The sequence below is a fragment of the Sarcophilus harrisii genome, chromosome 3, assembly GCF_902635505.1.
Source record: "Sarcophilus harrisii chromosome 3, mSarHar1.11, whole genome shotgun sequence".
Lineage (NCBI taxonomy): Eukaryota > Metazoa > Chordata > Mammalia > Dasyuromorphia > Dasyuridae > Sarcophilus > Sarcophilus harrisii.
In genome coordinates, this window is record NC_045428.1 from 148,579,304 (window position 1) to 148,595,914 (window position 16,611).

The 16,611-nt window shown below is 44.3% G+C and overlaps 1 protein-coding gene across 1 annotated transcript; it reads left to right on the forward strand.

Moving 5' to 3' along the window:
* Nucleotides 1-6,522: 6,522 nt before the first annotated feature.
* ZIC2 (Zic family member 2) lies at nt 6,523-10,845 on the forward strand. Its single transcript, XM_031958624.1, has 3 exons — nt 6,523-8,050; nt 9,875-10,038; nt 10,343-10,845. Exons 1-3 carry the CDS (start codon nt 6,982-6,984, stop codon nt 10,709-10,711), a joined length of 1,602 nt encoding a protein of 533 aa, XP_031814484.1. The 5' UTR covers nt 6,523-6,981; the 3' UTR covers nt 10,712-10,845.
* The last annotated feature ends 5,766 nt before the right edge of the window (nt 10,846-16,611 follow it).

Genomic DNA, 16,611 nt, shown 5'->3' on the forward strand with positions numbered 1-16,611 from the left:
ATCCTGTTTTCCTTTTAGGCAGCAAAGGTTTGCCTCTTTGTCTGCTGGAATAAAGCTATTCTGCTCCCCACACACCCGAGCCCCAACACACAAAAACATATATTCCATTCTTGAGCTACTAAAATGGGTTCTGCAGGTTGAGGAAGATGTGGATATTCTGATTGATTTGCTCTAAACTGTTTTTGTTTTTAACCCAAGAAGTGCGTCTTCCAAGTGTCTGAATGGAAGAAATACCTTTTTCGTTACCTTAGGCAAAAACTCTTATATACAGATGAAGCATTTAATTAATTAACATTAAGTAAGGGAGTTGTGTGTGAGACAGCCTTCTTAATCAAAGTTTGTAGGGGTCCAAGTGGAAAATGAAAATAGATGTTTCCTGATTATGACCATGTTGAGAAGAGTGGTGATTTTCTGCTTATTATTTCTCCTAACGTTCTGACAGTCTTGGGTTGTCTCTCTTCCACAATGATGCTCCAACACCAGCAATTAAAAATAAGACACATTTCCTCCATCTTCATTTTTCCTTATTTAGGGAGGCAATTGTATTCAGTTGTATTCAACTACCCAATTATTTTTCTACTTCGAGCTGATTATCGGCTACATTCACTACTGGCTATTGGGAGTTTTAGCCATTAAGATGTATAATTTCTTAGAAACACCTTGAGGAGAGATAAAGATAATTGGAAAAAATAAGAATTTTAAAACTGAAAACAAAGTATTAAGCACGGTTATTAAATTCACATAGTATTTATAATGCTTACAAGATGTGCTCCTCTTTATTTTTTTTTATTTCACCTAGTTATTTTCCATTTGGACAGCAGTTGTGTAATTTAAAAAAAAACTCAAATTTGCTGTATTGTTACCCCCTGCTCCCACCCCCCTCCCCAGATCTATACTTCAATATTTGAAGAAGCTGTTGAGATAAATCAAATAGTGACACATTGACGGGTTTACTTGTGTAAGCAATATGGTTAACATATGGCATTGTTATTTATGAATGACAGCATAACTTGTATTACAAAGTCTATTGCTATAATGCTGCAGTTTATTGGAAAGCTGCTCCGCTGTCACTAGTATTCAACCTCCCTGTTTGTATTTCACCTAGGACCCCAAAGGAAAATATTGGAATAATGAAACATTCTCTTGTAAGCTAATGCCTCAGGCTTTGTTTTTATTGTTTACTGGAGTAAAAATACTCCCCTAAGGAAATAGGGGACGCAGTGAGACAATAAAGTCCTCCTGAGCACAATCCCAATTCCACAATCCCGACAGACAGTGACTAGTGGTCTGCTTGCATTTTTCCCATTCTTCCTCTTCTAGACAAACGAACAGTGATTGCCGCATACCCAAATAGCTGGCGAGCACATTTTTATATAACAATTTAAAAAAAAAAATAAGCATTAGCTACAGAACAATATATGTTAACGGTTAAGGAGAAAAAGTAAAGGATTTAGCAAATTTCTCAAGTATTGTAGCAGGCAGCCGCCCACCCTTGCTACTTGTGTTCTTTAAAAAAAAAAAAAAAAAAAAAGGTATTTAAAAGTTACTACTTTGGCTGAGATTTTCATTATTTCCCTTTTCTTTTACATTACACTTCTGTTAAACTGACAAAGAACTTTTGTTCCGAAGTGTGTTTTACAGAGGGAGGCTACACCGCCACACATGTGGTCTTTCACGGGTCAGAGGTCGAACGGCCTAGAAGTGGCTAAGATCGGCAGAATCAAAGCTAACCTGCAACTTAATATCCTGTTGATGATCTTGTTGAATTTATGAGTGTCTGTGATACAGACAACGGTGCAAGTGATTCTGTTAAATAGGTCTGTTCTTTTCAGGTTAAATAGCTTCATCTCTCCACCATTCCCATGTTTTTTATCTCCCCCCTCCTGACCCCCATTCCCTTTCCTTAAGGGAAAAAGAAAAAATAAAAAGTTTGAAGTGTATAGTGATAACGCATCTTAGCTCCACTTTAAACAGGTTAGGTTTCCTTTTTGTTTCCCTCTCCTTCCACTTATGAATTTACATATATCTATTCTATACAGGGAAGTTAATCTACAGAAATGCACAATGAGAAATAGACCTATCATTTAAAGTACATTGGCTCTTTGGAGTATACTTTACACTTCTTGAGCACTGGTTATCATTGTTCTTCTACCCATCCCACCCCCTACAAACACCATATTCCCCACCCCACCCCATAAATGAAAAAGCTCAAAAGAGGAAAACAAAAAGCACAGTTCAGTCTAATGCAAACTCTCCAGTCCTCGCCAACCCCACCATCCCCATGCTCAAGGAGCCAGTAGCAAGCTCCAGTGAGATTTCAAAAGAACAATTTTGGAAAACTTACAAAGAGGGAAATGTTTGCCCAGTTGAGGCAGTTGTTTGTTGTGCTGCAAAACGGGCACTTCCAGAAACCTGTTGAAAAACTTATTTCAGAACAACAATTTAGAGAGCAGTTTGGCCGCTTTCTTTCTTCAGAGAACAAGTTAAAGTCTATATTTGCAGCAATAGTTCTCAAAGCACTTGCAGTTTCTCTCTCTCAACTCCCCTTTGCTCGATCTTGCTCTTTCTCTCTTCCCTTTCCTTCCTTTTTCACCCAGTGACAGGAGGGAAAGAGGTTTTGCGGTTTGTAGAGAAATAAAGCACTTCTTAGAGGGGACGGCAACGTGACTTTGAACTTGGATCAGCTCCTCTGTTTCCTGCAGAGAGAGTAGAACTGGAGCCCTGAAAGAATAGCAGAGAGAGTCCAGCCTGCGGGGTCTCTGACTGGAATTAACGAATTCCCTACAAACTACCCCATTGCAGGCTCCTGAAGCCACAGAGCCAGAATTCAGCAGGGTGATCTTAATATGAGCATGGTAATGAGAAAAAGAAAAATCAAAGAAAAATTAGAGAATAGGAGGAAGGGCGAGGGAAACAGAGAAGTCAAGAGAGAAAATTAAAAAAAAAAAAAGATAGATGGAAGGGAAGAGAAGAGAGAAGAGGTCATAATGGATTTGACTATCCAGTGTAGTAATTTTTACAATCAAATATAAACAATTCTTACAATTAAAATGGAAGAAGATATTTTCTTTCGAGAATCTTTTTAAAAATACCAAGACATTTTCAGTTATTCTGTTTTCATCATTATGACTAACAAGAATGAGTAAATAATAATATGTATAATTGTGTATCTGAATATTTGGACTAAAGAGAAGTAATCTCTCCCTCTGTCTCTGTCTGTCTGTCTCTCTGTGTCTCTCTGTCTCTCTATCTCTCTTTCTCTCTCTCTTTCTCTCTCTCTCCTTTTTTCTTTAAGAAGTAGAGGGCCAGCCATGGTTTCCCACTTTCTTAAATACTTAGGCTGATAGGTGAAATAGGAAACCTCCCTGATTTCAGGAAGAAGGCTCAGACTTCCAAGAACCCGGCGGAAAAAAAACTCGGCTTTTGGAGGAGACGTCTCTGCCCAGAACAACGACCGTGAGTGGCAGCTGCGTTGCAGGTTTAAGGGCTGGGGCAAGCCAGGAGAGGCGAGTTGGGACAAGCCTAGAAGGTGGCTGGGGAGGACAGCTGATTTTCAGGGATCTTCTTGAAACCTAGAGAAATAAACAAACAAAAACGGCTTTTGAAGAAGAGAAAAAGACAAACCGATATTTCCCAGTTCTAACTGGTTTGAAGACAAAAGTGTTTGATTTTTTTTTTTAAAACCCTAACTCAAACTCACAAAAACCTGTAAACAAAACTCCTGATTTCCGGGAGTCAGGCGAGGAAAAGTCGGTGGCTAGCACAGTGTCTTTAATTCACACCTCAGCAGACCCGGATTCGTCGTCTTTCTTTATCTGTTTAGTTCTATCATTTTATTGTTAACAGGAAACTACCAAAACCTCTCCGAGAGAACTGCTAGGACCTTTTAGTTTATGGATATGCGGACTTGTGTCGTGAACTAAGACAGCTTAAAAGAAAAAAAAGGCACGCTGTATTTTCGACAGTGAAAATGTTTGATTCCAGGGAAATGATGATGATCATGATGGTGATAGTGACGATTGATAATTCATGATGATGATGATGTTGATTTTAAGAACAACAACAACAATATTTGTGTAGACTTTGAAAATAACACATAAAGCCGTGTGTGTCTGTCTGTCTTGGGGTCTTTGGCGGGGGCATGACGCTGACATTCAAATTTTGGACAGCATTAGCTTTAAAACACACACAAAGGTAACAACAATCTCCTCCAAATCTTGCTGATTTTGATATTTAATTTCATATTGCCCACAAATAGTTACATTGTATTTAAGCAACTTCAAAACAAGCCGCAAGTAGGGGTCAGGACCGTGTAAACATTTACAGTAAGAAGGCTTCGGCTGAAGAGAATAGCAAAAGCAGAGGCTGACTTTGTTGTTTGGGGACCTACAGTGAAGGTGGGGGTGGTATTTGTATGTGTACTGGAGAAAGAGGTGTTTGTCTTCCTCTCCTTCCTTCATTTCTTCTCTCTTCCTTCCACCCAGGAACAATTTTTAATAATGTAAAATTAAAGGAGGGGAAGGAACACAGGGAGAAAAAACTTGAAAAGGAAACACTTCTCTTTGCCATTTCTCTATTCTCCCTTTTGCCTATTCTTCAAGCCCAACTCGGAAGAATCTTAGTACAGACTTGCAGCCTCTAGTGTGTTTATTAGAATTCTATCCCTATTCACCCGCAACTTCTCAGGGTTCCTGAAACAACCGTTTTTGGTTTTGCTTTAAAAAATAAAATAAAATAAAATGTAATGGCAGCAAGAGTTAACATTCTCTTTTTATGTCTGTCTTTGTGGCATCTGTAGCGGTGGTGGCCGTAGCTGCTGCTGCTGCAGTTGCCAGAAGCCAATGACCTTTTCCAAAAATCCCAGGATGTGAGGGCCGCCTTTTCCTACCTTCTTAGCCCCTTACCCATTCAAATGCTGCACTGACAAACCTGTGACCCTCAGACCCACTTGCCCTGAGCCAAGTGCAGCGGCGCCTTTCGCCTTGTGCCTCTGGCGCCCACCACCATCCCCACCCCAGCTCTCTCCAGAGCCTCTTCCAGGGGCAGCGGTGGGCGCTGGCGCTGGGGGCGCAAGGTTCCTGGATGTAGTGGCGATAGCCTCTGCGGCTACAGCTGCCTCTGCGGCTTCAGTCTCTTGGACCCAGCTAGGAGAAGGGGTTGGGGGCCGGGGGGGGACAGGGTGGAGAGAAAGAGGAATGAAAGCTAGGAGAGAAGCTATGGGGAGGCGGGAAGGACTTGGGGCCCAGATAGCGGCGATTAGCCGTCAGGGAGGTAGTGTTGGCAGAGGGGAGGGGGAGGGGGGCCGGGAAAGGGGAAAGTGTGGATTGACTGGGCCGCCGTGACCAATGAGCTGGCGCTGCTAGAGTGACCGTGCGGTTGTTAAAGGGGGCGGTGGAAGAGGAGCTGCCAGTCCAGACAGAGAGGGGAGGGAGGGTGACTAGAGAAGGGGAGGAGAAGGAGAAGAAAGGGGGTGGGGGAGGGGAGAGAAAAAAGAGAAAGCAAAATATAAAAAATAAAAACAGGAGGCCATAGCAGCACCCCCCAATATAAACTGCGGGGGAGGAGAGAGAGGGAGAGGTGTTTGGTGGAAGCGACAAATAAACCCCAACGCCAGGAGAAAGGGGAAAAGATTTCAGCTTTGGATTCCCCGCACTTGCTAGTTCCAGAGAGAATACTCCATCCTCATGGGCTGCTGCTGTTGCTGTTGCTACTGCTGCTGCCGCTGTTGCTGCTGCTGATTCCCCGCTCCCTGCCTGGGCACTGAGAGAGACAGAAACTCGGAAAGAGAGAGAAAGAGATCACTTTTAAAAATTGTTGTTATTGTTTTTAATCCTCCTCCACTCTCCCTCTCCCTCTCCCATCTCCCTCTTTTCCCCTCCCTCTTCCCTTCTTTCCCCTCCCACTGCCATCTCCATCACTGTCGCCACAACCTCCTCCTCCTCCTCCAACACAACTTAAAGAAAGACAGGAGCGTCTGATTCCTTCATCTGTGGGAATTCGTTGGGGCTGCAAGTTTACTACGTGAGATACATCCAATGCCAAGCACGAAAGAAGAAGAGGAGGGATAAAAAACAAACCCCAAACCCTGAATCATAACAATACCCATACCCGAGAGGAAAGGAGCGGGGAAGGGGAAAGAAAATCCCAAAGCCGGCAGCTAGAGGAGCAGGAAGGGGAGTGGATTGCCCCGTCCTCCTCCAGGGCTACCCCCCCTTCCCACCCCCTCTTCCCCACCAAGATCAGGTGGAGAAGGAGGAACTAGCAGAGGGGGCAGTGCGGCGGGTTGCGCATCTTCTCCCAGTCTGCTTCTCTGCCTCTGTTGTGCAGTTTGGATTTTTTTTTTCATTTGATTTAATTTTAATGTTTAATTTTGGGGGGGAGTGGTGATTTCTGTGATAGGCCAAATCCAGCGGCGGGGTTGTGGTGGTGTGTGGCGCGCGCCGTGTGCGTGTGTTTAGGGGTGGGGGCCTGTGTGGGGAAAAGGCACAGGCCTGCCCCCCAACCCCTCATCTTGTCTCCCCCCTCCCTCCCTCCCTCCCTTTCCCTCCCCTGCCCGCCCGCCCCCGCCACAGCTCCTTTAATACACTTTGGTTCTCCGCCTGGCTTTGGACTCTTCTTCTCCTCCTCCTCCTCCTCCTCTTCCTCCTCCTCTCTCCGGTTTTGCTCCACAACACAAGCAGCTCGAAGCTGCAGCTCCGGGCTGCGGGAGCAGCGGCTACAACGGCGCGGCGGCGGAGGCTAGCCGAGTAGCTGGGCTCGAAGGAGCCCACGGCTGCGGAGGCTGAAGCTGCCGCTGCCGCTGCCGCTGCCGCGGCTGCTGCAATTCGAGGAGCCGCCACCGCCTAGAGCAGCCGGGAGCCGAGCGAGGAGAAGGAGCCGCCCCGGAGTTGCGCGAGCAACCGGAGCAGATATCAGCGCTTCCTCCGTGTATAGCAGCCCGAAGCCGAGCGGGAGCCGCAGCCGGAGCGGAGCGGGCTGACCATGCTGCTGGACGCGGGGCCGCAGTTCCCGGCTATCGGGGTGGGCAGCTTCGCCCGGCACCATCATCATTCGGCTGCCGCGGCAGCAGCGGCCGCGGAAATGCAAGACCGCGAGCTAAGCCTGGCGGCGGCGCAAAACGGCTTCGTGGACTCGGCCGCCGCGCACATGGGCGCCTTCAAGCTCAACCCCGGGGCCCACGATCTGTCCCCTGGCCAGAGCTCGGCTTTTACCTCGCAAGGGCCCGGGGGTTACCCGGGTTCGGCCGCAGCCGCAGCCGCCGCAGCAGCCCTAGGGCCCCACGCCGCCCATGTAGGCTCTTATTCGGGAGCACCCTTTAACTCCACCCGGGACTTTCTGTTCCGCAGCCGAGGTTTTGGGGACTCGGCTCCGACCGGTGGGCAGCATGGGCTATTCGGGCCAGGGGCGGGAAGCCTGCACCACCCGCACACGGATGCCCAAAGCCATCTTCTGTTCCCAGGGATCCATGAGCAGCACGGTCCTCATGGCTCTCAGAATGTTCTGAACGGGCAGATGCGGCTGGGGCTGCCGGGAGAGGTGTTCGGTCGCTCGGACCAGTACCGCCAAGTGTCCAGCCCCCGGACTGACCCCTACTCGGCGGCCCAGCTCCACAACCAATACGGTCCCATGAATATGAACATGGGCATGAACATGGCAGCGGCCGCCGCCCACCACCACCACCACCACCACCACCCAGGTGCCTTTTTCCGCTACATGAGGCAACAGTGCATCAAACAGGAGCTCATCTGCAAGTGGATCGACCCGGAACAACTGAGCAATCCCAAGAAGAGTTGCAACAAAACTTTCAGCACCATGCACGAGCTAGTCACCCACGTCTCAGTGGAGCACGTCGGGGGCCCTGAGCAGAGTAACCACATCTGTTTCTGGGAGGAGTGTCCTCGGGAGGGCAAGCCCTTCAAGGCCAAATACAAACTGGTCAACCATATCCGTGTGCACACCGGAGAGAAGCCGTTTCCTTGCCCCTTTCCCGGCTGCGGGAAAGTTTTCGCACGCTCGGAAAATCTGAAGATACACAAAAGGACCCACACAGGTAATTGCTGAGTCTGCTGTCTCGAGGATAGTAGAGAAAGGGAAGAAATGTGAGGCTTCCCCCGAAGGTTGAAGGGGGAAAAAAAAACCATCTCATTTTATTCAAAAAGGGCCTTGATTCTCGGACCCTGTCGACTCTGTGTGTGCGTGAGTGTGTGTTTAGAAAGAGAAGAGAGGGCTGCTTTGTTGTCGTTTAAATATTATATGTGGCATAATTATAATTTTAAATGACAAAAACATACCCTGTCTTTTCAGTGAGAGTGCTTAATTTTCCAAGACTCTCTAAAAATATTGGTGTGAATTGATGGCAAACACACACACACACACACACAAAATAACCTATTAATTTGGAAAACGAGTAGATCTTGGAGATTATTTTGCCTTTTTTTTTTGTTTTCTATCTCATATGTGTGTTTTCATGTGCCTTGTTTAAGAGTCGACAAGTCCCTTTCTGCGACTGCTTCCTATTAAATTTAACTGGTGTGAGCTTAGGCAATAAAACATTTTTCATTTTAAAAGTGTTTTTAAAGTCATACTCGAAGTTATTTGAGGGGGTTTAAAGTGGTTTGGGCAACAGTTTGTTAAAGTATGTAATGGGCAACGAAGGATTTGCGATTCCCAAAACTTGAACTAAAAACCTGGTGAGCTAGGAGCAGGGTAGCGCGGCTCCTGGTGGGGGAATCGCGTGAGAAGAGAGAGTCGCAAAATAAACACGTCTCCTAGCTTCATATATTATTCATCTATTACCAGGTTCCAGCCTAAATTGTGCCAGACTATTTCATAATAGAAAGCCAAATATTTTAGCAACTTCCACCATCAATATTTACTTGAAAACCGGACGAACGGTAGGCCTATTGTTCTCTTCTGTGGTAGGAGGGATACTAGGTGCTAGACAAGCTTTTAACAAGGTTTAAAATTTGAGAAATTTATTTGCATGAAATGCCCGCATTAAAGTCACTGTGTCTGAACGGATGTCTTTAAAAAACAATTTAGGTGCTAATGGAATTTAATGTTAAATGGTTCCCTTTCCAACTAGGGGGATGTTTGAGTTATCACACCTCTAAATTACTCCAAGCATTTGGAATTCTGGCAATAGGGCGTAAAAACCGTATGAAAATTAAATGGGGTTGGGAGGAGAGATTGGAAGGCGTTTAGCTTTTACCGAATCTTCGTCTTCCTGGACTATCTAGATAATACCTCTTCCCTAAGATTTACTTTAAAAAAAAAAAAAAAGAAAGAAAGAAAAAGAAAAAGGAATGGAAGTGATGGCAGAAATCATAATTCTTTTTGCAGGATGTTGGCTGAAAAATAATGGGATAGTCACCCATCTGTGCCCCCTTCCCAAAGCACACACAACAGCTCTAAATTTAATAGTCTACTGGCCTCAAATAGAAATAAATTAAGCCCAACAGCCTGTGTAAAATTTTTTAAATGTTGAAAATATTTTGTCATAATAACAGCTTATCGATTTTGAGGCTACAGATCAACCCATCACTGTTTTTTTTTTTTTTTTTTTTTTAAAGCTCTTTACAGCCTAATCAACGCCAAATAACATTCATTAAGCTTCACCCCCTCCTTACCCCCAGCAAATGGACATCAGGCTGGAAAGAACTTTTTTTAAAAAGCAATCATTATCGCCATGTTCCTTCTCCCTTAAAAAAAGGAAAATGCAAAATCTTAAAGTGAATCGTCGTCCCTACGGAAGACCACTGTAACAACCTTTCTCTCCTCCGCCCTCCCCTAAATAGACATCCGCTGTGGAGTGGATTACAAGTCCAAGTTATTTGTTTACTATCATCAAGCCCTGCTTGTTTATGCTTTCCAGGAGAGAAGCCGTTCCAGTGTGAATTCGAAGGCTGTGACAGACGCTTTGCCAACAGCAGCGATCGGAAGAAGCACATGCACGTCCATACCTCGGATAAGCCCTATCTTTGTAAGATGTGTGACAAATCTTACACTCATCCCAGCTCCCTGAGGAAGCACATGAAGGTACTTGAGCAAGCTAGGGCAGTCTGGGGAGATGATGGTTTCTTTTTCTCCCCTTTTTATTTTGGAATCTAGCCTATGGGTTAGAGTCTGGGAATGGGGTAGTGTTGGTGGAGAAATTCCTGCACTAATTGGAGGGGGGAGGGGGCGGGGTTTCAGCTTCGGCCTAGGCCTCCTGTCCTCTGCGATCCAAGAAGCTCTTAGGGGCCTGGTGGTCTGAGGGACCCTGCTCCCCTGATTCAGCCTCACAGCAGCTGCACTCACACCTAGTCCCCTCTTGTCCTCCCCCCTTCCTTTTGTCTTTCAGGTCCATGAGTCCTCCCCACAGGGCTCCGAATCCTCTCCTGCCGCCAGCTCCGGCTATGAGTCCTCCACCCCACCCGGGCTAGTGTCCCCTAGTGCCGAGCCCCAGAGTACCACCAATCTGTCTCCGGCTGCGGCAGCGGCGGCGGCGGCGGCGGCGGCGGCGGCGGCGGCAGCCGCTGCGGTGTCTGCGGTGCACAGGAGCGGCGGGACTGGAGGTGGTGGCGGTGGCGGAGGCAGCGGCGGGGGAGGCAGCGGGGGTGCCGGTGGCGGCAGTGGAGGGGGCGGTGGCAGCGGCAGCACCGGCGGGGGCGGTGGGACCGGCGGGGGTCACAGTGGCCTCTCCTCCAACTTCAACGAATGGTACGTCTAAAGGAGGGGCCAATCTCCTTTTCCAACCCCCACTCCCTTCAGTTTTTCCCCGAGTCCAACCAGCCCTCATTCTCCACCCTTCTGCAGAGAAAGGGGAGAGAACAGTTAGTGATAGTGGATGTTCAATTATTTTTGTTCATACCAGCAAAAAGATTTTAAAAGTTAAAACAAAAGATCTAATCTCGAAGAGCAAAACCTTCCCTTCCAAAGTCTCGGAAACTAAAAAAACAAAAACAAACAAACAAAAAAAACCCCCCACAAAAACAAAAAGACACATACAAAAAAACAAAAACAAACCAGCAAGGACACCCAACACAACAACAATAATAACAAACCCAAATCAAACTCCCTTGCTTTCCTCCTTCTTGCTCTTCCTCCACTCCCTCTTCCCGGTCTAGTTACTCGTCTCTTGACAAACTGTGTACATAGTGGACTCCCTCCTTCCTTCTCTGAGGTGGTAACGAAGTTTTAATGGATTCTTGGTGTATAGAAGTTTGTCCATTTGTAAACCGACGATTGAGTTTCCTCCCCTCCCCCCTTCTTGCCCAAAGTGATGGACTTTTCTTTTCTTTTTTATTTTTTTAGTTCCCCGATTTATTTTTAAGTAACGTGGAAGAAAATGGTTTATTTTGTATTGTGGTATTGAATATTGTGTTCCTTTTTATGAGGCAACTTGATTGTAATTTTCATGCAACTATAGACTGGAAGAAAAAAACCGTGCCAAAGTCTCCATTCTGTTTTTCCAACACAATTCTATACAGCACACACACACTCACACAAACACACACCACCACCACCACCACCACCACCAACGCTTGTGAATGTATTTTTCTGTTAGCTGGGTTTACATGTGATGTTTTAGTGCTTTTGCAAGTTCAATTTGTTAGTTCCTGTACGGAAGATTGTGGGGAAAAATAAACGTTGTGCCGTTAGCTTTTTCCGTAATAACACCCTTCCTTCTGTAAATATCCATTACCATATTTATCCATTTGTAATTAAATTATGGTATTAACTTGCTACAGAGGAAACAATATTTATAAAGAATGTTTCTTAACTATAAATATGTACAATTGTGGGCATAAACTGTTTCAGAATTTTTATTTGAAGGTTTAAGTGGTTTCATCATTTCTTGTGATATGTTTTAAGAGTAATGCATACAGAAATATAATAAAAATGTGTTGAAACTGCATGAACACACTCTTCTTTTATCAAGAGTTTTCTTGAAACAGGAAAGAGGCATCTAGGGTATGAAAGATATGTTTCGCAATGTGTAAGATGACAGAGTTCATGTGTAGAAAGATATTTGTAGATTTAGACAATATTTCCGTAGAAAGATACTTTCTAAAATATCTTCTATACAAACTGTTAGTGGCTGAAAGTAAACTAATATTTTAGAAACTTCTGGGAGACTTAGTCAAAAACCTTAATGGAGTGTTTTGAGATGATTTTTCAGCTATTTGGAATGAATTTATAATACAAGCACTTTTTCTTTTTCTTTTTTTCCTTTGCTATTTCTCCCCCTGAAAAGTGTAATTAGGTAGTTTATTTGTAAACTTGCAGCAAAGTGATAGTACTTTGATTTTGAACTTGGCCAAATGATTATTATTTAATAGACAATTTACCAGTAGGCATTTCTTTTTTTTTTTCTTGATGTCTTAAGCTAAGAATTAACTACATAAATCATATGCAACAATTTTCAGTTTTGAACAGAATAATTAATAATAAGTATAAGATTTAAAATTTTAATTTAGAAAATTAAATCATCAGCTTTTGTTGTTGGGTGGGGGCACCCCCCCAGAAAAAATCCACAAGCAAAAACATCCATATACAGAGAAGACTATCAAGCAAACTAAAAAAAAAAAAAAAAAAAAAACATTACAGACAAATAATTGGAATGGGGGAACCTCTTTGTGACATCAATAACTGGTTGGACTTTTATGGTGAGATGGGAGCCTGTAGAAATAGTTCTAAAGAGCTGTCAAACCATAAGACTTAGGAAGAAAGCAGAAGGCAATTAAAAGGAGAGAAGGGGAAAGAAATGGGATGGAGAAAACACTGAGAGGCTGGGACTAATCAAGACATCTCTGTCTTCTCAAACCTGGAGATTTAATACTCGGCCAACCCCACTTCCAGTCTTCTATAGGTAGTAGAGACAGACTGAAGGGACTGAGATGGCTGTGTCAACTATAGGGGAAATAAACAGCAAAGCCTGATTTATATAGAACTCCAAGTCCCTTCGGGAACTAAGCTGCTTTTCTTTAAAACTTGTGCAAAGCCAGTAGCTTCTTTAAATCTCAGTTAACAATCCAAGCTATTTGTAGTGCTTGTTTAGTCCAGGTCTCCAGTCTACACTTCACCCTCACACTTATTTTACTCTTGATGGTTGGAAAAATAGGCAAATATAGGTAACAACGCTAACGATTGTCATTCTGGTTGGATTAGAATGCCGTAGCTGCTACCTGTTCAATCGACAACCATGGATAAGCAATAACCCAGTTGTGAAGGGGGGAGGAGAGAGGATGAAGTGGGAGGAGAGTAAAAAGTCTAAGGGGCGCTATATCCCAGGGACAAAGTTTGAGTCCTTTCTCTCTGTCTCTCTGTCTCTGTCTCTGTCTGTCTTTGTGTGTGTGTGTGTGTGTGTGTGTGTGTGTGTGTGTGTGTGTAGTGGGTATGTGTAAGTATCCCAAACGATGGAATCGCTTCATTCTCAGCTGCCTTGTAGCTGTGAAATGTTAATTCCTAAAGTAATTAGGTCACTATTAAATTGCAATTTATAACCCATAATAATATTAAGCAAAATTATTAAAATAATTGGCATATATTAGTAAATTTTAGGAGACAAATTACATTTATGGGGATAAAAGTTTCAAGTTTTCGATATCCTCCTTTCTTTCCCTTACCCCTTCAATTTTATTAATGGTGGGGAGAAAGAAGGTGATGCAGTGAAAAGTTATTTATTACATGTTTATTTTTAAAGACTCATTTCAGATAACGTTTCAAAATGTTAATGATTTAAAAACCTTGGACTATACAACTTTAGTCATCTCTACGGTCTTAACGTTTTCTTTCAGTGAGCTTCTAGCTGGTGTGTGTGTGTGTGTGTGTGTTTGTGTGTGTGTTCGCAGAGATAAGAATACAATAATCACCGATTTATTTTTATCATTTTCAATGTATAAACTTAAAAGGAGAGACTTTGTGGAGTCTCTTTCTGAACTCAGGAGAGTTGGGCCCCGGTGTGGAAGAGGGAAATAAACTATGTATGGAGGAGGGTGTTGAAGGGCTTCCGTGAGTGGAGGAAGGATATGGGAGAAAAAGAATGGAGTGGAGAGAAGAGAAGAGAACTCAGCCCTTGCAGTTCATATAAACGTCTGTCCCAGAATTAGATGAGCCCACAGTGTTCAGGGCAGAAGGAAGAGTGAGAGTCCATGGGAGAGGAGCCTTGGGGCCTCTTTGTACAGACCACTGTTACCTCTTGACTAAAGCTTCTCAAGCACAAAGGCTTCCAGCTTCGCCTCAGTTTTGCTTCCCGTTCTTAAACAAAACAATACTGCGAACATAGCGTTTGGTTTTCGACAGGCTATCCTTAGTTCTGTCTATTCTCCTTATGATGAAAATCCTTAGGGATGGGTGTATGTCTTTTAAAACGGATATTTTAAATTTGACTCCTTGAAAACAACCATACATACCGGAGATGGTTCCAAACAGGAGTGAATAAGATCGTGGGGGAGGGTGTTTTGAAGGAGAACCCCAACCTTGCCCCTGCGTAACTGAATTCTTACTTGCCATTATTTTAGAGCCCCAGATACAGCAAAGTGAAACAGGTCCTCCCAGGCTGGCTAACAAAGCTGCCTTTTCATTCATGGCCTGAGGGAAAGGGGAGACTGCAGTGGACGAGAGAGTGGCTTTTCCCGCCCCTACCCACCTCCCCCCCCCCCAATCCCCAGGCTGACTGGCAATGAACTTGAACTTCAATTTGACTGCGCTAGCCCACGGTCTAATATAAAAGTATCCTCTCTGCATTCCTCGCTTTTCTCACCAAAATAAAATCCCCCAAACCTATGTATCCTTCTCTCTTTACTAGGAAACAGATGGAGCGCTGCTTGGGATGTGTTTTATTATTATCAATACTATTACAGTTAATAAGAAGAAAAATGATAACCGAAATCTATTTCGGATATCTTCCGTGTTAACGATATCCTCCAAATCACTGCACTGACATTATATATTCTTACGGACGTATAATACATGTCTCTATTTTGTGAATGTTGAATGAGGAAAAGGGGAAAGGTAGAGGGAGGGAGGTAAGGAGGGAAGGAGGTGGAAGCTAAAGGAAACAGGTCAGAGGAATTGGCTGATTCTCTGCTTGGAAGCTCAGAAGCCCCTACTCCCTCTCCTTTCTATTATTTTCCGTCAATCGCCTCCCCACCCCCTACCCCCTTTTGTCTACCTTTCAGGCTGCTGTTTTCAGACTTCCCATGTTTTTATTGCTTGCAACAAACCAGGGGCAGATTCTGGGCAAGACCAGAAATGCCCCTGGCTATCCTGAGCTCTCGGTCTTTCTCACGTACTGGAGGAGTTGGGAGAAAGAGCCTTATTCTCTTTCCGACTAGCTTACAGAACTCCGCGTTGCCAGAAGGCTGCGGGAAATGCGGACAGCTTCCGCAATAACGATCCTTGGACGCACTTACTCATTCTCTTCCTCACCCGGAGACGCACAGGAGTGTGAAAATAAGCACATGGAAATAAATATATAGATACAGTCATGGAAATGGAGTCACGAGAGAGAATTTCATATAAAACCAAGGAAAGAAAGTCTCGATTTAACTATCTCATCACAACAAATATCTGAATCTTTTGATGTGTTGTTACTTTAACAGAGACAATGAGTGGATAAATTGCCCGGACGCAGGATATATACACAATAAATACTTATTAATTATTTGCTTATAGTTTTTGATATCGCTTTCGCTCCAGACTAAGTTGGATCCCATTTTCCCACTTGATAAAGATAACGTCTGCAGACCATAACCTTGTCCTATAAAATGCCATCCACTCCACCTACAAAAGACAAGGCAAGCACATTGTTTAATTCGGAAAAAGAAACCCCAAATCTTCAAATACTGAGTTATCCCCACCATTCCACCCCACCCCCACTATGCCCGCTGTGCTGGTGTGTAGTCATTTCAGACTATGGCTGTGCATAAAATATGCTGCACTCACTCAATCTTTTCGCTACACTTACTGGGGGTGGGTTGGAGCGAGAGAGACAGAAAACACTTGGTCATTTAAACGGAGTTTTACGAGAAGTTCCATTATAAATAAATAAATGGGTCAGCCAGAATCCGATATAACTCTTCTTGGTGTTCGTGGCCAAGGTTTCCAGGATTCTAGGAATCCTACTAATCTTTACTCTTCTTGAGTCCCCAGCTGCCCTTTCTCCCCTTGTACCCCAGCATCTTCAGGCAAGGTCTGGATGTATTCGCTCGCAGCAATATGGTTGAAGACTACGGAAAGAGTTTGCTGCTCTGTTCTAATCCACATCGGCATTGTTCACCCTTGGAACCCAATACTCTAAATCGTGATAAATACAACACGACTCTTTGAAGTTTCTCCCCACCTCCCACTTTTTGAGGAGGTCTGAAGCCCCATTTTTTCCGAAATACGAAATAAGAGAAATGAGTTCCCTTCATTTCCTGTCATGTTACTCCCCAGTCTGATGGTTTGTGCCCAAATCCTTTGTTTTCTTCTGCGTCCCCTTCGTCTTATCTCCCCATTCCAAGCTAAAGATGAGAAGTTGAGGAAGGCTCAATCTTATACCTCAGAAGTGAAGACCTTGAGTGGAAAAGGGAAATTAATACATCTATCAGCATCTCCATCCCTACCCCACAATGGGTGCCCAAG